Source organism: Gobio gobio (genome assembly GCF_949357685.1).
Source record: "Gobio gobio genome assembly, chromosome: 25".
In the NCBI taxonomy this organism is placed as follows: Eukaryota; Metazoa; Chordata; class Actinopteri; order Cypriniformes; family Gobionidae; genus Gobio; species Gobio gobio.
In genome coordinates, this window is record NC_137121.1 from 29,437,835 (window position 1) to 29,460,738 (window position 22,904).

Consider the following 22,904-nt stretch of genomic DNA (forward strand, 5'->3'; position numbering starts at 1 on the left):
CTGAGCGAATCACTTGCACTACTCTTCCCACACTTCCCAGAGTGAGTAAAAGGGCACGCAAAATCACTCTGGACCCCTCACACCCAGGACACTCTATGTTTGAACTGTTACCGTCTGGTCGGTGCTACAGAGCACCGAGAACAAAAACATCCAGACATAGAAAAAGCTTCTTTCCTCAGGCCATCTACCTCATGAACAGTTAAATGTTCACCTTGAGCAATAAATATGTGCAATAAACAACTTCCGTCAGACTCTGTGTATATAGCACCTTAAAAATTTGTAAATTTGTATATTTAAAACACCTGTAGATCCTATAGCACCCGTATATACAAATTATACACCCTACTGTGCAATAAATGTGTGCAATACTTTACCTCAGACATTTCACATATAGCACCTTATAACTTATATATAGTACCTATTACAAAACATCTGTACATATTCTATTCCATCCGAAGCACTTCTGTCACATTGCATTTCCACCATTGTGTGTTTAACTTACAAATTTATTTTTATGTTACTTGTCTCTTGTCTTGTCAATTTACATTGTGTACTGGAAGCTTCTGTAACCAAAACAAATTCCTCGTGTGTGTAAGCACACCTGGCAATAAAGCTCATTCTGATTCTGATTCTGATTCTGAAATGTCCATTCAGTATAAAGTCGATAATAGTACAGTCGGCAATAGGACACGCAATGCTATAGCTTTTAAACGGGTCACGTGCTGCGTTCATCCAATCAATGACACTGACACCACAAATATGCAAATACGAACGTTAACCCAGGGTTTAGGAATGTACACTGTGAAACATCAGTTTATGAAGACCCAGGATTAATTGTTAACCCTGGGTTAATTATGAGCAGTGCGAAATGTCAAGCAAAAAAACCTAGGGGTTCCATTTACCCGGGGTTAAATATGACCTAGGGTTAACATTTCTTGTGTGAAAAGCCCTAAGTTCTTTCTTCTGTTGAACATAAAGGAAGATATTTTGAAGAATATGGGTAACCAAACAGCTGCTGGTCTCAACTGACTTCCATAGTATATGGGGGGAAATATTATGGAAGGAAGTCAAAGGGGACCAGAAACTGTTTGATTAACCATATTCTTCAAAATATCTTCTTTTGTGTTCAGCACAAGAAAGAAATGAATACAGGTTTGGAACAACATTTTTGAGGAAACTCTCTCTTTAAGTATAAACGTATTTGTTTAGTACAAGTAAAATATACAAGTAAATTATTTACTCATTATTAGTTGATTACTTTTTATTTTGGTATCACATATGCCAATTCTATCATCATTTACTTATTATTTATGGATTTTTAGTGTGAATTTTTTTATTTTTTTATTATATTAGTTGTATTTTGGTATCACCTGTCCATATCACAATTCTATTATTCTGAATTATTCCTTTAATTTATCGTGAACCACCTTCTTGTTGATTATTATGGGGATTTGGAAAGTGTGTCTGAAAAGCTCAACCCTTCTCTCACCATGTGGGTGGTTTCATTTAATTGAAAGCCCCTACAGGTTGTAATGGGTGGAATTATATAGTATGCTTCTCCTGAACTGTCATTGTGAATTCTGTTTAGTTCAGACCACCTACACAGTTCTCCCACCTCCTCAACCATTACCTTGTGATTTATTTAGTTTTTTGTTTCTTTTTTTAGCAAGTCTGTTTTTATAGATCACAGACCAAAAGGTCTGACAGAACTCGCCCAAAATTAAGAGCACGTACAGACGCGCACTTTGAAAATAGTTAGTCTCTGTTATGGAAATCCTTCTCTCTGTTCCCCTATTTCTTTTTCTTCATCTTTCTGCCTTTGTTATTTTGTAAACGGATGACAGATAGCTGAGATAGTCTCACACACATTATGATGTGTGTGTCTGTTAAGTGTTTATGGCAGGGTGAGACTGAACAGCGGCTTCAAACTCACACAGGCAGTTATCTGAAATAAAATAGGACATAAATTGGCACCATTATCTCTCAGTGATTGATGTTTGTCAACTATAAGAGTTATCTTTTTTTTTTTTTATGGTGATAACATAAAAAAACTGACTGGAACCTTTTAGTCATATCTTGATTATTCATATTTGCTTTCCCCCAAAAAACTTTTATTGTATAGATGTCATTATTTTACTCTTGTCGCAGACACAGGCTTAAAATATGAAGAAATATATATGAAAATTTGTGCTTTCTAATCGATGAATCATGATTAATTGCATGCAAAATAAAAGTTAGTGTTTACATAATGTGTGTGTACTGTGTACATATTATTTGCATGTGTATCAGTGCATCGGGAAAGTATTCACAGCGCTTCCCTTTTTCCACATTTTGTTATGTTACTGCCTTATTCCAAAATGGATTAAATTAATTATTTTCCTCAAAATTCTAGAAACAATACCCCATAATGACAACTTGAAAGAAGTTTGTTTAAATTCTTTGCAAATGTATTAAAAATAAAAAATCACATGGACATAAGTATTCACAGCCTTTGTCATGACACTAAATTGATCTCAGGTGCATCCTGTTTCCTCTGATCACCCTTGAGATGTTTCTACAGCTTGATGGGAGTCCACCTGTGGTAAATTCAGTTTATTGGACATGATTTGGAAAAGCACACACCTGTCTATATAAGGTCTCACAGTTAACAGTACATGTCAGAGCACAAACCAAGCCATGAAGTGCAAGGAATTGTCTGTAGACCGCCGAGACAGGATTGTATCGAGGCGCAGATCTGGGGAAGGGAAAAATGTCTGCAGCATTGAAGGTCCCAATGAACACAGTGGCCTCCATCACCCATAAATGGAAGAAGTTTGGAACCACCAGGACTCTTCCTAGAGTTGTCCGCCCAGCCAAACTGAGAAATCGGGGGAGAAGGGCCTTAGTCAGGGAGGTGACCAAGAACCAGATGGTCACTCTGACAGAGCTCCAGCTTTTCTCTGTTGAGAGAGGAGAACCTTCCAGAAGAACAACCATCTCTGCAGCACTCCACCAATCAAGCCTATATGGCAGAGTGGCCAGACGGAAGCCACTCCTCAGTAAAAGGCACATGACAGCCCGACTGGAGTTTGCCAAAAGGCACCTGAAGGACTCTCAGACCATGAGAAACAAAATTCTCTGGTCTGATGAAACAAAGATTGAACTCTTTGGCCTGAATGGCAAGCGTCATGTCTGGAGGAAACCAGGCACCGCTTATCACCAGGCCAATACCATCCCATTCCCTACAGTGAAGCATGGTGGTGGCAGCATCATGCTGTGGGGATGTTTTTCAGCGGCAGGAACTGGAAGACTAGTCAGGATCGAGGGAAAGATGAATGCAGAAATTTACAGTGATATCTTTGATGAAAACCTTCTCCGGAACGCTCTGGACCTCAGACTGGGGAAAAGGTTCATTTTCCAACAGGACAACAACCCTAAGAACACAGACAAAATAACAAAGGAGTGGCTCCGGGACAACTCTGTGAATGTCCTTGAGTGGCCCAGCCAGAGCAAAGACTTGAACCTGATTGAATATCTCTGGAGAGATCTGAAAATGGCTGTGTACCTACATTCCCCTAGGGCTGTAATCTCCCAGTCGATTAGTCGATACGTTCTGGCTCGACCAAAATTCTGATTGGTCGATTTTTTTGCCACGTCATTTCATTAGTTTTGCCACGCCGCGTTCATTTCATCAGGTGGAAAGCACTAATTGCTACTGGGGGTGTTTTGAGAGCACCCCTGTTTCACAGGTAACAGTCTGCCTTCAGAAAACCCCCATTGTTTTCACTTCTTTTGGATTAGCCCAACCCACTGGCGAAGAGAAGTCTCTGGCTGGTCCTTTGTTTTTCGTTCCCCGCTGGCTCAAACGCACGCCCATAGCAGTAAACTTGAGGAACGGCCATCAACATACACATGAGGGGAAGCGTCACAACACCACGCTAAGTGGATCTGTACTGTCATGTTTGCCGTGTTCATTTCATCAGGTGGAAAGCACTAATTGCTAATGGGGGTGTTTTCAGAGCACCCCTGTTTCACAGGTAACAGTCTGCCTTCAGAACACCTCCTTTGTTTTCACTTCTTTTGGATTAGCCCAACCCACTCGAGAAGAGAGACAGATTGAAGAAGGCTAGTTTTCTGTATATTATTTATTTAAATGTGAGCGTTTTTTCTGCTCTTGATCTGATTTCTGCTCTAAATATTCCTTTTTTATTAAAGTGGACGTGCCTTTTGTGTTTAAGAGTAAAAGCTTTAAGTTAATAGTCTATTCGTGTCTCAGCCGCAAAGCTGAGCTGATCATATGTTCGAGCTGCACAGAGCGGCTGAAATTATACTGTCTGTCAGTTATTATAATATTATAACATAGTACTATATTTTCGGAAATCATAGGCTATGATATTGCGCAGGTGCACGTGCTGTCAGAGCCGACAGACTCGTGTGTCAGACTCATTTCAGTGCAAAATAATCAGCTCAAAAACTATTTAATATACTGCAAATAGCCTACTAGTTTTTTATGTTTATTTATAATTCATTTAGGCAGACAAGAAGGCTACCAAGTACTGCGCACAGTGCGCAGCTAATTAATTTAAGGATTTTTTTTCCTAACGTCATTTTTAGTCGATTTTTAGTCGAAAATTTCAGGACTTCAGTAGACCAAGATTTTCTTTGGTTGATTACAGCCCTACACTCCCCATCCAATTTGATGGAGCTTGAGAGGTCCTGCAAAGAAGAATGGGAGAAACTGCCCAAAAATAGGTGTGCCAAGCTTTTAGCATCATATCCAAAAAGACTTGAGGCTGTAATTGGTGCCAAAGGTGCTTAAACAAAGTATTGAGCAAAGGCTGTGAATACTTATGTACATGTGATTTAAAAAAAAAATTGTATTAAAAAAAAATTTATTTGCAAACATTTCAAAAAAGCTTCTTTCGCGTTGTCATTATGGGGTATTGTTTGTAAAGTTTTGAGGAAAATAATGAATTTAATACATTTTGGAATAAGGTTGTAACATAACAAAATGTATATATATATATAATATTATTTTATGAATAAATATAACACATTTTTCTTAAATAAATACATGCGTGTGTGTATTTATATATACATAATAATTATACACAGTACACACACCACATAATATGTAAAACATGAACTTTTATTTTGGATGTGATTAATCGATTTGACAGCACTAATGAAAATCCATCTTAAACTGTCAAGTCAAGTCATGTTCATTTATAGAAGGCTTTATACAATACAGATTGTTTCAAAGCAGCTTTACAGTGATAACACGAAAACGATTCAATGATGCAAATGTACAGCAGCTCTAAAAGAAAATAGTGCCTTTGTTCAGCTGAAGTCAGTTCATTATTGATTCAGTTCCATGGTAAAGATAATGAATTATTAAATTAGTTCATTTAATCTATTTAAGCAGTTCTGCAGAAAACAGTGATGTCATCATCCAGCTCAGTTCAGTCCCATACAGCAACGTCAGTGCAGTCAAATCAATAATATTGTTGAATATTGAATATTAAGTGTCCTCTACTAAGCAATCCAGAGGTGACAGTGACAAGAATCCCAAACTCCATCAGTTGACAGAATGGAGAAAAAAAAAACTTTGGGAGTTCTGTGATAATCTAAACATACAGATGAATAAACAAACCATTTCAATAGATTTGTTTGTGTGTGTGTGTGTGTAAAATTTGTGTTATTTATCTCTCTGGCATCATGTACATTTATGGAAAGGCCTGATGCTACACCCACCATGTATTTCTTCACTCACCCCACCAGAATATTATTTGACATACTAATTTCATTTTAATCTCTCCAGACGAGAACTACTGTAAAGAAGTTGGCTGTGGCTCCAAAATGGAAGAACTACGGCCTGAGAATATTTGGATACATTCTACCTTATAAGGATGGTAAATGCTCTTTTGTATTCAAATCCAAAATTTCTTGTAGATATTTGTCATGGTGACAAATGGGATACAGAATGTAGAGCAGGCGGCATTCTCTCACAATCACATACGCAACGTTATCAAATAAGTGTATACTACACATAAAAGAAGAAGTTTTTACCTGTCTCTCACAGTGTCTGTCGTTCTCATTTGTCCAGGTGATTTTCAGTTTGCGGTTTCTTCTGATGATAACTCAGAGTTCTGGTTGAGTTCAGATGAAAGTCCTCTCAATGCACGTCTGCTGGCCTATGTGGGAAAGGTAAGGGATTTAAGAGTGAAAATATAACCCTTCTTTTAATGCTTACGATGACTATAACATATGTGTATATATATATATATATATATATATATACAGTTGTGGTCAGAATTATTGGCACCCTTGGTAAATATGATCAAAGATGGCTGTAAAAATAAATCTGCATTGTTCCTCCTTTTGGTCTTTCATTAAAAAAAAACACATTATGAAATAAATGTTTTTCTCCAAAACACCTTGACCATAATTATTGGCACCCCTAGAATTTTTTATAAGTAAAATATCTCTTAAGCATTCTCCCATTCTTATTTAAAAAAATTAGCATATCAGGGTGACATGAACATGAAATTGTCTATCTATGACGTCTTGTTTCACAGGAGTATAAATATGAGGAAACACAAAGGCCAAATTCCCTTAATCCTCCATCACAATGAGTAAAACCAAAGAATATAGTTCTGATGTGCAGCAAAAGATTGTTGAGCTTCACAAAATAAAAAGTTGCTGTAATAAAATAGCTAAAGCATTGAAAATACCCTTTTCCAGCATCAGGGCAATAATTAAAAAGTTCCAATCAACTAAAGATGTTACGAATCTGCCTGGAAGAGGACATGTCTATGTCCTAATGCATAGTGAGAAGGAGAGTTTGGAGTTTCGCCTAAGATTAGTTGAGTTTTGGGGTCAAAAAGCCTAAAAATAATAAAAACAAAAACAATCAAACAACCCCTACATCACCACATGTTGTTTGGGAGGGATTCAGGAAATATCCCCCTCACTCATCCAGAAACAAGCTCCAACATATTCAGTAAACAGACACGACTGGAAATTCAAAAGGGATCTGGTTCTGTGGTCAGTCAGATTAAACTATAAAAAGAGCTTTTTGGCAGCAAACCCACCAGATGGCTTTGATGCAAAGAGGGATAAAAAGTACCCCATGCACACAGTTAAAAATACAGCTGGAGCTTTAATGTTGTGGGTCTATTTTTTGCTGGAGGTCCTGGACATCTTGTTCAGATACATGTTATCATGGATTCTAGCAAATACCAACAGATAAAAAATCAAAACCTGACGCTTCTATTTGAAATCTTATAATGGGCCGTGGTTGGATCTTCCATCAGGACAATGATCCAAAACAAACATCCAAATCAACACACAAATGTGTCACTGAGCACAAAATGAAGCTTCTGCCATGGCCAACCCAGTCCCTGACATGAACCCTATAGAAACTGAGTGGGGTGAACTGAAGAGAAGAATCTTTATAGGAGAAGACTAAGAGGTGTTAGCTTGGCAAAAGGAGGTTGAAAAAAGTATTTAATAAAACGGTGGCAATAATTATGGCCAACGTGTCTTAGAGAAAAACACTTAATATTTTCCCCCCACTTTCAATTATTTTACTGAAAGGTTAGATTTTTCAAATTTTTTGAATAAAAGATCAAAAGGATAAACAATGAGGATTTATTTTTTACGGCCATCTTTGATCATATTTACAAAGGGTAACATTTAATTATATATGTATTTTACTTGTGTGTTTATATATATATATATATATATATGCCCAAAGCCGAATACCTCATTCTACGGAGCCCCTAACGGGACATGGTGATGGAAGAAAAATATATACATTTAAAAAAATATATTTCTTATGTAATATAATTCAATGCATTTGCAGTGTCTTGCAGTTATATATTTGGGTAATTATACTGTATATAATTTGCAGACATCAGGTATCAATATGTGGGGTATTGAAATTGCGATCATGCATACTGCAGCAAGCCTCACCTTGTCCTTTTAGGGGCTCCGTAGTTATTAATTTTCTGTGCCTTTCCAAAACAAGGTTTTGACTTCAGGCATATCCTATTGTGTATATTATCCTTGCCCCAGAACCTGTATTTAATTTTACAGGCTTTAAAGTGTAAATATCAATCAACGCTCCTTTCATTAGTCATTGAATGGAGTCATTGTGAGCAGTGGTGGCTATTTCCTCAAACAGAAGGCTGCTACTGCTTGGTGGATTTCATTTAGATTTATTCCCCAGTGGTCTTGGTGCTTAGAAGTGTAGATTTGTACGATGTGAGGGAGCATTGGCTTTGTAAAACACAATTAGCGCCTCAGCCAGAAGCCTGTGAGAGTGTACAGGGAGTGTGTGGTTTACTGGTGTATCGATTACGTCTGGCTCAGATGGGACTTGGCGCTCACACACGCCAGCCGAGGACCCGATACCCTGTCACAGAGATGTGTGATCGATTGAAACACTGAGGCGCTAAGGCGTCTCTTTGTCTAAGAAAAGAATCACAGCCTGTCCGGAATTCCGAGTGACTCTTTACGGAAGTGGCAGACCTTTTCCAGTCACCTGTAGATGGGGAAATCCATCCAAGCTTGAGAAACAGAGAAGCACATTGTTTCTGTGGGCCTAAATATAAGAGATTTGTCTGAATAAGGGAGAAAGTTCATTTAGCAAAGATGCATTTCAAATTTGAGGCGACTACCAGACAAATGGAGAATGAAGGGGGGACAAAAGAGCTGAGAGTGAAGAAAGATACAAAGAAAAAAAGTGCAATATCTCGCCACTATCTTCAGAATAATAGCTGTGCGACTCCATTGCTCTCGTATTTTCTCTGTTTGCCCCCTTTCCCTCTATTCAATACTCCAGGGTCGCAGATAGACAAAATGAGTTTCTTCAATGTAATTCTGTGTTTGGGGAAAGTTCACATGACTCAAAAATAGATGGAATAGTATAAAGGAGAGAGGAGCAGTGAAATACCATAGACATCTCTGAAAGATGAAAAAATACAGTTCCCAGGTTATCCGTTGCACTTCCATTGTCCAGACAAATTGTGTTACAGAGAGAACTTCAAGGAATTGTTCACTCAAAAAATGAAATTCTGTCATCTCTTCATGTTGTTCCGAATCGGAGCAAAAATATTTTACAAGGGCGCAGGAGCTGTCAACCTCCAGGAATGACAAAAACAGCACCCCAAATGTGGGCCACACGTCTCGAGCACTGTATTCGAAGTCTTCTGAAGAGAAACAATAGCTTTGTGTGTGAAAGAGATTGATATTTAAGTAATTCCTTGAAAATCTTCCCCTCTCTAAGTCCTAACCAGCCGCTATGATGATAACGGTTTCTATTCCTGCGACTTGTTTAATTTTGCGGGACTTTAATAGCTATAATTTACCTCATATATTGAAAAGAACTTAAAGGAACACACTGACTTTCTGGGACTTTATCTTATTCACCGTATCCCCCAGAGTTAGATAAGTCCATACATACCATTCTCATCTCCGTGCGTGCTATAACTTTGTCTGACGCACCCACCGCTAGCCTAGCTTAGCACAAAGACTGGAGATAAACGGCTCCAGCTAGCCTACTGCTCAATAAGTTTCAAAATAATGGCAACATTTTCCTATTTACATGTTGTGATGTGTATAGTTACATTGTGTACTAAGACCGATGGAAAATTAAAAGTTGTGATTTTCTTGACCGATATGGCTAGGAACTATTCTCTCATTCCGGCATAGTAATCAAAGTACTTTGTGCCGTAGCCTACCATGGGTGCAGCAGCGCAGTGATATTACGTAGCGCCTGAAAATAGGCTAACTTCCGTCAACATAACCATCGTGACAACCTGCTTTCACAGAGAGTGTGCTGGGGACTATTTTCAGGCGCTGCATAATATCATTGAAGGTGAGTAAATGATGACAGAATTTTTGTTTAGAGAACAGTTGCTAGCAAGTAGACTAGCAAAACGTTTCCACCCAATGTTTTCTCTCACCCTCGCATTTGAAAGATTTTCCTGTAGTCACCTTCAGGTGGAAATATACTGTAGCTTTTACCTCTGAAGGCAGACACACACACACACACACATACGCAAAAACACAACCCATCTTTGTCCTCTAATACCCGTGAGAGGCCAAGTTGTGTTTGGCAGCGGAGGTAATTAGCATTGGCTGAGTCACACATGTGTGTTGATCCTGATGGCCACGCAAGGTGTGTGCGACAGTAAACACTCATTTTGGAAAAAAGAGGGGCAAATGTGGGGGAATCTAGAGTGGGAATTTTTTTGTTTGGCTTGTTTGTGTGTGTGTGTGTGTGTGTGTGTGTGTGTGTGTGTGTGGGCATGTTTTTGTGAAATATCAGGACACAAATGTGTATAATGACATGGGTATGACATAGGTATTACAAAAAGAGGGTGAAATATGAGGACGTTACCCATGTCCTCACTTTTCAAAATGCTTATAAATCATACAGAACAAGTTTTTTTCACAGAAAGTGAACTGCACAGTCTCCTGTGAGGGTTAGGTTTAGGGGCAGGGGCAGTGTAAGGGGATAGAAAATACGGTTTGTACGGTATAAAAACCATTACGCCTATGGAATGTCCTCACATTTCACAAAAACAAACATGTGTGTGTGTGTGTGTGTGTGTGTGTGTGTGTGTGTGTGTGTGTGTGTGTGTGTGTGTGTGTGTGTGTGTGTGTGTGTGTGTGTGTGTGTGTGTGTGTGTGTGTGTGTGTGTGTGTGTGTGTGTGCGTGTGTGTGTGATGAATGAAAGGCGTCTTTGAGGGCAGCAGGGATCTTGGATGATCCAGGAGGCATTATGATTCATTACATCGACGTGTGATGTGAACAGAGGCATTGAGAGCAAGAGAGATGCCACACATGACAATTAAAGAGAGGCATGCTGGGATGGAGAGCTGGAGATTTCATTGTGGATCACTGCTCCAGCAGCACTCGTTAGTTACCGAGAGTTGGTGTGGAAATCGCTGCAGTTGCCCTGCGGGTCAAGAGAGGGTGATTTGGATTATATGAAAACATTACGATTGCAAGAAGTGTTATTATTAAGGTTTATTGGAGAGAAACACAAACCCTGTCAAGTGTTTTAAAGGGGTCATATTATGAGGATTCAAAATGTCCTTGATATTTCAAGATGAAAGGCTTCATTATACTAAAATCAGAACAAAAGAAACTTCTTCCACATCCAAAATAGAGCATTTATTAAAAATACAATGCAAAACTAGTCTTTGGTATCTATCTATCTATCTATCTATCTATCTATCTATCTATCTATCTATCTATCTATCTATCTATCTATCTATCTATCTATCTATCTATCTATCTATCTATCTATCTATCTATCTATCTGTCTGTCTGTCTGTCTGTCTGTCTGTCTGTCTGTCTGTCTGTCTGTCTGTCTGTCTGTCTGTCTGTCTGTCTGTCTGTCTGTCTGTCTGTCTGTCTGTCTGTCTGTCTGTCTGTCTGTCTGTCTGTCTGTCATTTGAAATTGAGATGTGTTAGGATAGGACAATATTTGGCTGAGATGCAACTATTTGAAAATCTGGTATCTGAGGGTGCAGAAAAAACAAAATATTGAACAAATCTCCTTTTATTTTAATTTAGTCCTTAGCAATGCATATTACTATTTTATAATTTTATACATTTTTTATATATTTTCGGTGGGAAATTTACAAAATATCTCAATGGAACATGATCTTTACTTAATATCCTAATGATTGCAGTACATAAATAAGAGTACAATGACCACTACTTACCATTAATGTAGCTTTTAGCACTGTATGGTTTTGCAGAGTGCAAATGCCGATTGCCGATTTTTAAGCAACACAATTCAATTGTAAAATGTGACAATCTGCAGATCCAGATCGCTCCACAAATGCAAATTTTTCAAATAACACTGGGAAATTACCGCTCCACTTCACGTTGTCTAATGAAATTTGAGCTTGTTTTACCCCATCATGGGCAGCAATTCATTATTTAATATTTTTAAATTATGGATAAAAGGATGAAAAAAGGATGAAAGGAACAGTGCAGTGCAAAATTTTACTTTTAGGGGTATAACAGCTTATCACTGGGGCAGTACCCTTAAAATGACATTACCCCTAAAAGGTGCATATTAGTACCTCAGAGTAGCAATATGTACCTTAAGGTACTACTATGACATTTTAGGGGTAAAAAAGGTACAAAGATGTCCTTTCAAGGGTACTGCTCGAGTGACAAGCTGTTGTACCCCTAAAAGTAAAATGTTTGCAAAAAAAAAAATCAGACAGTGAAGCAGAGTACAATTCCTTAGGGATATTCTTCTCCCTAGTACTAGCGCAAGCTTTCAGGAACTGCGAAAAAGGATTCTTTCTGCGCACCAAGTCGGATGGGAAACTCTTCAACATAGCCTGTCTTAGATGGGATGGGAAACTCTTCAACTCTTCAACATAGCCCGTCTTAGAGCCAAGACCAAAGTGCACCACGTCCTAATACGGGAAATCTTTTCTGCTGATGACGCTGCATTGATGTCTTACATGCATAATGAACAACAGAGACTAGTCAGACAAGAAGACTGAGATCTTAGGCTAGGATGTCAGTGGAATACCAAACATCTGCATTGACGCCCACAAATGGCAGGATGTGGAAGATTTTACCTACTTAGGATCTACAGTCTGTAACACCTAGTCCCTATATTCAGAGCAAAGCAAGCGGATTGGGAAAGCAGCTTTTATGGCTAGACTGTCAAAGAGAGTGTGGGCGAACAAAAAGTTCACAACAGCAACCAAAATGACAGTGTACAAAACTTGCGTTTTAAGCACTCTCTTTTATGGCAGCGAGAGCTGGACAACCTACACGAAGAAGAAGCTTAGGGGTGTGCTGGATGGACCGTATTCCAAATACAGTAATCTTGAACCAAGCAAAAATACCCCTTCTCACCCAACGTCGACTGAGATGAGACCCAACGTCAGACACCTCCATCTTATGGAAGATGGGCGCATACCCAAGGATGTCCTCTATGGCAGGGGTAGGCAACATCGTTCCTGGAGAGCCACTGTCCTGCAGAGTTTAGCTCCAACCCTAATCAAACACACCTGAAGAAGCTAATCATTGTCTTCAGGATTACTAAAATTACAAGCAGGTGAGTTTTTTCGGGGTTGGAGCTAAACTCTGTGGGACAGTGGCTCTCCAGGACTGACGTTACCTAACCCTGCTCTATAGGGAGCTCACCACCATATCCAGATGGAAAGTGCATCCTTTGTAACGATACAGTGGTGTTTGTAAGCACGACATGCGAGCACCCACCATCAACATGGACACCTGGACGGACATAGCATCCAAACACACTCCTTGGCAAGAGAGTGTACGCAAGGGTTTAGCCATAGCAGAGGAAAACCGTGTAAGACAATGTCAGAGAAATGATCGAAATGGAAGGTTATGACAGCACCAACGCAACTAACATCACCAACCTATGTGTGTGCAAAATGCGCTAAAGACTGCCACTCACAAATCCGATTGTTTAGCCACAGTCGCCGCTGCTCTAACTGATTTCCTGGGTGCATCCAAGGAGCCGAAGAATATGTGGATTTTTAATTAAATCAACACACTAGCAATCACTGAGGGTGTTCACACTTGGCATGTTTGGTTTCATAAAATGTATGGAAGCTTGTTTCCTCCACAAAATAAAATTTTTTAAAAGATAATTGTGACTTTTTTACTTGCAATTGCGAGTGTACACTCACCTAAAAGGATTATTAGGAACACCTGTTCAATTTCTCATTAATGCAATTATCTAATCAACCAATCACATGGCAGTTGCTTCAATGCATTTAGGGGTGTGGTCCTGGTCAAGACAATCTCCTGAACTCCAAACTGAATGTCAGAATGGGAAAGAAAGGTGATTTAAGCAATTTTGAGTGTGGCATGGTTGTTGGTGCCAGACGGGCCGGTCTGAGTATTTCACAATCTGCTCAGTTACTGGGATTTTCACGCACAACCATTTTTAGGGTTTACAAAGAATGGTGTGAAAAGGGAAAAACATCCAGTATGCGGTAGTCCTGTGGGCGAAAATGCCTTGTTGATGCTAGAGGTCAGAGGAGAATGGGCCGACTGATTCAAGCTGATAGAAGAGCAACTTTGACTGAAATAACCACTCGTTACAACCGAGGTATGCAGCAAAGCATTTGTGAAGCCACAACATGCACAACCTTGAGGCGAATGGGCTACAACAGCAGAAGACCCCACAGGGTACCACTCATCTCCACTACAAATAGGAAAAAGAGGCTACAATTTGCACGAGCTCACCAAAATTGGACAGTTGAAGACTGGAAAAATGTTGCCTGATGAGTCTCGATTTCTGTTGAGACATTCAGATGGTAGAGTCAGAATTTGGCGTAAACAGAATGAGAACATGGATCCATCATGCCTTGTTACCACTGTGCAGGCTGGTGGTGGTGGTGGTGTTGTAATGGTGTGGGGGATGTTTTCTTGGCACACTTTAGGCCCCTTCATGCCAATTGGGCATCGTTTAAATGCCACGGCCTACCTGAGCATTATTTCTGACCATGTCCATCCCTTTATGACCACCATGTCCCCATCCTCTGATGGCTACTTCCAGCAGGATAATGCCCTATGTCACAAAGCTCGAATCATTTCAAATTGGTTTCTTGAACATGACAATGAGTTCACTGTACTAAAGTGGCCCCCACAGTCACCAGATCTCAACCCAATAGAGCATCTTTGGGATGTGGTGGAACGGGAGCTTCGTGCCCTGGATGTGCATCCCACAAATCTCCATCAACTGCAAGATGCTATCCTATGAATATGGGCCAACATTTCTAAAGAATGCTTTCAGCAGCTTGTTGAATCAATGCCACATAGAATTAAGGCAGTTCTGAAGGCAAAAGGGGGTCAAACACAGTATTAGTATGGTGTTCCTAATAATCCTTTAGGTGAGTGTATATCTCACAATTCTGACTTTATATCAGGTAATTCTGACTTCTTTTCTCAGAATTGTATGATATGAAGTCAGAATTGCGAGTTATGAAGTCCAATTCTGAGGGGAAAAAAAGACAAAAAATGTTCTGTAAACATACTGTGTGCTCATAGTTATGAATATGAAACTACTGGCATAAACTCATTGTAGCCTTTATTTTGAGCAGAATAATTACAACAACAACTAAAAGAGTCAATAGTGGTTAGCAAACAACCGTTGTCAGATTGCCCATCTGTCAGACAAGCCCGAAACAAGATGCAAACGACGTCTGATGGCAGATACATAAAAATAAAGAGGAATTTTCCAATTTTTGAGTAATTTGTTACATTGATACATTCATTTGTTTTGTACATGTTGTCATATTAATTAAAATTCAAATGCATTTTTTGTTGACCGCAATATTATTGTGGACAATCATTAAGTGGGGCACTTCATTTGATTCAACTGCATTGGCTGCCTGACATTAATTACATTGTGATAACATTCAAATTAAAGTGGGTTTGCTCTGTTTCAGCTGGGATCTGAGTGGACTGCACCAGGAGAGTTTACCAAGTTCAGGTCTCAGGCGTCCAAGTCTGTGCAGTAAGTACATACTGTATACACACAGTGTATCCATGTGTAATTTCTATGTGTCCAAAGCATTGCATAGTTGGAAATTGCATAGCAGACTTGGTTATATTGTGCAAATGTTGGTCATTAGTGTATGTTTCTATGTTTCACTTCCTGTTTAATTGTCCAATCAAGGGCCTCAATTCCTCCTTTGTAAACAAACCGCCCACACTCATGTCTATTGATGCAGTTATTTTACCCCTGATGGTGTTGATTGTGTTGGTAATTGGAGGAAATTGCTGGCCTTTATCTGATCGGGCATTTAATGATCGCCTTTCTCTGCTCCTCTCAAAGCACTCACATCATTTACAGCCATACAACTTCAGTGATTTAAATATCACGTTGAAGAAAGAGCTGTGTCGCTTCTAAGATAGAAACACCTTTTCCGCTTCAAATCAGCAGTGTATGAACGGTCGATTAGCATATCATATTTCTAGTATTTCCATAAAAAGCCCTCTACAGCCAGCAAACCATTTTAATTCGGCACTGTGCACTAATGCGCCATTAATAATGGCTTCAAATGGATCTTCTGGAATTAGCAGTGGGTTTGTTTCCATATGGCTGTAAAGTGATCCATAGCCTGGCCTTTATCTTGAGTGTATTTAATAATGCATAAACTAATCCGACCTCATTTCATGAACCTGAGTGTATAGATAGTAACCACAGAGGCACCTTTTTAGATTTGTTCTCTAGCAGATAATGCTCTGTCTAGATGATTTAGGGCTTTATATTTAGGAATTCCATTTCAATTTGTAAAAGTAGAGGATATTACACATCTGGGGTGCCATATATGTGTTTTCACACAAAAAAAATATACAAAACTACTGTCTACTAATCTTGGATAAATCACTATTTGACGCTGATTCAATATCTCTATGGCTGTTAATCCGCATAATGTAAATGTCTTATATTCTTGTATATACATTTTTATAAATGTACACTGCCATTCAAAATGTTGAATGTGTAAATATAGCCTTGGTGAGCATATTAGACGTCTTTCAAAAACAATACAAAATCTTACTCCCAGACAGTACTGTATATAAATAGTATATATATACATTTTGTCCTCAAAGTTGATGTGTTTGAATCAGGAAAATGGGCAAGCGTAAGGATTTGAGTGAGTTTGACAAGGGCCAAATTGTGATGTCTAGACGACTGGGTCAGAGCATCTCCAAAACTGCAGCTCTTGTGGGGTGTTCCCGGTCTGCAGTGGTCAGTATCTATCAAAAGTGCTCCAAGGAAGGAGGAGTGGTGAACCGGCGACAGGGTCATGGACGGCCAAGGCTCATTGATGCACGTGGGGAGCGAAGGCTGTCTCATGTGGTCCAATCAAACAGTCGAGCTACTGTAGCGGTGGACAGGGGTCAGCATGGGCACCCTGACTGGTCTGCGGCTATGCAGCCCCATACACAACAAACTGTGATGCACAATGTATTCTGACACCTTTCTATCTACCATTTTTCCTGCTTCAAACACATCAACTTTGAGGACAAAATGTTCACTTGCTGCCTAATATATCCCACCCACTAACAGGTGCTGTGATGAAGAGATAATCAGTGTTATTCACTTCACCTGTCATAATGTTATGCCTGATCGGTGTGTGTGTGTATATATATATATATATATATATATATATATATATATATATATATATATATATATATATATATATATATATATATATATATATATATATATATATATATATATATATATATATATATATATATATATATTTACATACACACACATTACCAGTGTTGGGCAGTAACGCGTGACTGTAATTTGATTTCTTATTTAGTAACGGAGTAATTTAACACGCTATAATTTTCAAAATAGTAATTAGAGTATAGTTCCAAGCCCAGGTCACTATACGATACAGCTGCGTTACATCATTGCAGACGGAATGCAGTGTTCTATACCTGAGACCTACTTTGAATGGTAAGCGCCTGTGAGGCAGGTACCACCAACGAAAACAAACTCAGCATGGAGAGAGAAAAGTATGCGTTCTGTTTCTAGAAATAAAATCATTATTTTGAGTTTATTTCTGTCAAAGGCAAGAACATTATTGTAAAGCTGGATGTGATAAAAAACACATTTAAATACAATGTCATGAAATAGTTACGTGTTGCCTATCAACAACCTACACAACCCAGCACAAACGCTCTTGTTATTAAAGTGGTTATGTTCACAAACCACTATAATTTGAATAGGCAAATATTTGCGTGATTTGGCATGGCAGCCAGTGCGAATAATAAATAGCCTGACCATTGCCTTACCAAATGCAGCAAAACATACACGTTTTCTTCAAATTCTGATATATTATCACCTAGAAAGAGTGCATAAACACGCTCCCCTTTATAATTACTAAGCTGTCACTCATCTTAATTCATTGTGGTCTCACAGAGTTCTGCTAATTGATTAAGCTGACTGTGCAAGGAATATCTTATTTAGCCTACTTGTCTACACTTTTGTGTTTCAAGATCTCAGCACTGGACAAAAACTCTGCCGTTTTGAGTGGTGAGGGGATTAACACGTCTTAAACACGTCTGATTGGCCATTGCATTCAAGAAATCATCGGATATGTTTGTGATAGACTACATTGCTCAATGCTGCAAAAATACGTTGAAAATAGCAAAACCTCTTTATAGGGAAGTGACGTGTGACCCATACTTGGAATTTGTGCTCTGCTTTTAACCCATCCAAGTGCACACACACACAGTGAACACACACCCAGAGCAGTGGGCAGCAATATTGCTGCAGCGCCCATTGCCTTGCTCAATGGTCTCACATCAGTCGTGGTATTAAGGGTGGAGGACAGCGCTGGTTCCTGCCGGACCTGGGACTCACACTCGCAACCTTTGGGTTACAAGTCCGACTCTCTAACCATTAGGCCACGACTGCTCCCATTTATATTAGTTTCAACGCTCTCAAGAGCACAGTCTGAGGTTCTACTTTATTCTGTGTTTTTTTTTTGAGGGTGTGGGGGGCCAGTAACGTAACTAGCAATGTAACTAATTACTTTTAAAATAAAGTAATCAGAACGGTAACACAATTATACTTTTGAAGGAAATAATCAGTAATTAATTACATTTCCAGAGTCCATCTGTCCGTCCGTCCATCCATCCATCCATCCATATATATATATAAAACAGTACAGCTCTTCTAATTAAATTTGCATGTACAGAACCAAATTAGCCAGATAAAAACGAACATAAATAGATCTTAAATCATTTATTTTACCACAGAAAACACAACTGCTCCTCTGGAGCACAGCACACCTCACCTACTCCTGGCTGTTGACTGTGAGTCTCTAAAGAGCATTTGATTTTTCTGCATTATTCATCTAGTGTTTCTCACGTGGTAAGTCTTTCACCTATTACTGCCCTTGACGCGGGGCTGTATAGACGAAGTGCACCCTTGGGAATGACGCTATGATCCCAGACCTGAATAGAAACACAGCATTTAACCCTCATTCTGCACCATTTGGTATTATTGTTAATGAAGAATGAATGGAGATGTTTAAGAAAGTCTACAGAGGGAGAGGAAAACAGAACAAAACACTAAACTGATTTTGAGATGATTAAAAGCATATTTGCCAACGTTAAAGCTTTTATTATAATAAACTCACTGCTAATGTTTGCCAAAGACCAGGGATTCTTTGTTCATCTCTTGTGATGTGTGCTATGTATTACATGGCTTATTCATGACTGGTGCACACTAATAATGTCTTAATTACTTTTATTTTAATCAAGGAGATGCATAATTAGCCTCAGATTAGATATCACAGAACAACCCAGTTAATATGATGAATATCATCCAGGATAATAAAATCATATCATTTTCACTTCCATCCTGTATGGTTCACAACAACATCAAAGTAACACATTGATGTTCCTCATTGTCTCATCTCTGTATTCAGAACTTCCCGAGGAACTACTTCTTCAATGCTGTTGTGCATATTACAATCACTTGATATAAAAAAACACATACAAAACTATATCCAACTTCTGGCAATGACTAAGTGAAGATGGCTCTTAATAAAGCAGTAAAGTTGTAAGAAGATAAAAGAGAAAGAAAATGTAGATTTTTTTTGTCCTTGAATAATGAAGTTCAAAAGCTTTATTTGAAAACATAGTGAGCTTCCATGCTGAAATATGACCTCAATTAATATTGAGCTCAAGTGAAATATGAATAATCAGCTATGACTTATGATTTAATATAAATGTTTGGATCAGTTAATAGAATTAACTTGATGTAGCATAATAAATATTACAATCAATTCCAGTCTTAGTGGGTACAATGCTACTCGGAGTATAAAGCTGTGATCGCTTTAGGTGCACAAACACATAATTAGTCTAAACAAACACAAAGGGCCCTATCATACACCCTGCGCAATGCGATGTAAGTGTTTTTTTTTTGCTAATTACAGCCTGACCAAGTTAGCATTTTCACATCCAGTGCCACGTTGTTTAAAGGGTTACTTCAGCGTTTGGCATTAAAATTTGTATCAGTAGAAACCCGGTAATATATTCGAAAGATCACCCCCCCCCCCCCCCCCCCACCATATCCCCCTGAGATTAGATAATTATGTATTTTATGTCTGGAAAAAAGCCTCCGATGGCGCAAATATTGTAATTTTACGTCATCTGGGGCTTTCTTGGCCAGAGGCTAGAGACTCCAGCCAGTAGAAGGAGCTAGTTCCTCATGTTTTCAACCCGCCCATGGGGGTGGGATCTCACTCACAAAATGTAAAACACAGATGGGCGCTCGGGCATTGATAACGGAGCGGTGCGGAGCAAGAGAGTGTTTTCAGTGAATTCCTATGAAAGTTAAGCTCCCATAGGCATGAACTGAAAACGCGCCAGACTGGACACGCACCGTGAATGAATGAATGACAATGCGGCCGTGCTCATTTTAGTTTTGGTTTTGAATTAGAGCCAATTCGGGGGCGGGTTGCTTGAATTGGGGGTTCAATTCAATTCAATTCAATTCAAATTTATTTGTATATAGCGCTTTTCACAATACACATTGTTTCAAAGCAGCTTCACAGAAAGTGCAGTTCATAAATGTACATTGAAAAATGTTAGAAAGAGAATGTTAAAGAAAAATGTTAGGATAAGTTAATCAATCATGTATTATTTTAGGCCATAACAACGCTGGCGTTGAGTCGTCTCTTCACAGGCGTCGAGTCGTCTCTTCACAGGCGTCGAGTCGTCTCATCACAGGGGCATCTGAAGTCTCCATGAGAGGCTGGATACAAACTGGAGCTGACGAACTACCGTAAAACTTCAAATAATAGCCTAGTCCCAAATAGACGCCTGTCTCTTTTAAACGCCTGGTGTGACGACAGGTTTGGGTAAATAAGGGCCGGTCTCAAATAGACGCCGGGTCTGTTTTTTAGTATCGGGCTGTATTCTATCTTCTCAAACCCGTCAGATCGTCTGTTCTATGTTTTGATTAAATTTCACGTGACAGACGGAACCGTTCATGAACGACTCATCACTATGGCAACATAACAAAGAGGTTAACGAACTTTCAGTCTTCAGTTTTTCTTAATTCCATGGAGAAAAGTATAATTTGACATTTAAGCTGACAGTTGTCAAATTTCAAGCGTGGGTAAAGCTGGATACGGAGCGGCTGAAACATTCCTTTAATGCTTGCGCGCAGACGTGCGCGTGTGTTTGTGTGTGCGAGGGAGAAGGAGGAGATATATTTCATTAACTTCGGGATGTTATCCTTAGGTATGTGGCCTGACAGTAGCTTCTGATGGAAGCGAGGATCACCTTATCCATTGTTTCAAAGAGGGAGAGCCGTGCGCATCTGGGCGGGATCTGTTAGTGCGAGCAAGGCAGCCAGAGTTAGCGGAGGCTGGAGAGGGAGAAGTGGAGGAGAAATTCTTGAATCAAGAATCGCGGGGATGATGATAGTGATGAATAGAGTAATTTTCTATCACATGATTGCAGTTGTTTTACAGGGTAGCCTTCATTCTTTCTTGTTGATGTGTTTCGGGCAACAAGTTCATACGCTCAATGGATTTTAGCGGTAACTTATATTGTTCTACTTCTGCCCATTGCTGTCACATCGTTTCGTTTTTTGTGCTGCCAATAATCTAAGGCATTTCTTACATTAAATGATTTGTTAAACACATTCGAATTAATTATAAATAAAACGTAATATTATGTGGTAACCTCCTACCGTCATGCTTGAACATCTCAACACTAAATTAAAGGCCTGTCTCTTATAGACGCCTGTTTCAAATACAAGCCGGTGCAGTTCGGCGATTTGGGTAAATAGAAGCCCGGGCTATTATTTGAAGTTTTACGGTAGTTACCTCGGGACTAGTGTCCCGAGATAACAACAGAAAAGCAGATGGGAAATAATTAGCATAGCTGCTGTTCAGAATATTAATGCTGTTGGTGCGATTTAACTGTAGTATAAAACGTATTTATAATGTGAATGCTTGGCTAAAGAGATGCGTCTTTAATCTAGTTTTAAACTGGGACAGCGAGTCTGAACCTCGAACAATATCAGGAAGGCTATTCCAGAGTTTAGGAGCTAAATGTGAAAATGCCCTCCCTCCTTTAGTGGACTTAGATATCCTAGGAATGACCAGAAGCCTCGAGTTTAGTGATCTTAAAGAGCGCGATGGATTGTAGGGCGATAAAAGATCCGTTAAATACACTGGAGCTAAACCATTTAGGGCTTTATAGGTCAGTAGCAATACTTTGTAATTGATACGGAACTTAATAGGTAACCAGTGTAGAGATGATAAAATTGGTGTTATATGATCATAGGGTTCATTAGCCTATTATTCTTAATGAAAAGCACAACAACAAAACTGTACAATGACAAACTCACCTAAATAGGCGCTTTTACATTTAGCTTTGAAACCAAATCTTTCGTGATCATCTGGTCTGTCAGCTCCTCACTCTCTGATGAATGAAATCTGACTCCTGCTGCGTTTGTTGACACTCATTCGGCTCATTCTGTATTGAGCAGACACGTTCAGTTTTTAATTGTAGTGTCTAAATGATTAAACTAAATGATTTTATTACTATAAAATTACTATTACTAAACTATTGCTATTTTGAGGCAACTGAAAAGTATTTTTTGTGTTATTTAAAAGGCGCGTTAGTAATATGCGGCTATACGGGTGCACAACGTTCGTACACTCTGCTTACTACACACACAGGGACGAGCAGCAGCACACAAAAACTTTTAAATATTACAAATAAAAGGATTCCTCGTTCAGCGTTCAGTCTTTCCGCTTGCAAATTCCGTCATGTACTGTAAATAGCGAATCCGCCATGGTGCAAGCACAACTGGCTTTTAAAGGGAATGGGAGATGAG

At 39.1% G+C, this 22,904-nt stretch overlaps 1 protein-coding gene across 1 annotated transcript in view; it reads left to right on the top strand.

Moving 5' to 3' along the window:
• b4galnt4a (beta-1,4-N-acetyl-galactosaminyl transferase 4a) overlaps positions 1 to 22,904 on the top strand; it is a 297,930-nt gene that overhangs the window by 192,430 nt on the left and 82,596 nt on the right. Inside the window, exons 5-7 of the mRNA XM_079809876.1 lie at positions 5,801 to 5,891; positions 6,086 to 6,186; positions 15,457 to 15,524. Of these exons, the coding sequence (XP_079666002.1) occupies positions 5,801 to 5,891; positions 6,086 to 6,186; positions 15,457 to 15,524 (260 nt within the window). The remainder of the gene's footprint in view (positions 1 to 5,800; positions 5,892 to 6,085; positions 6,187 to 15,456; positions 15,525 to 22,904) is intronic.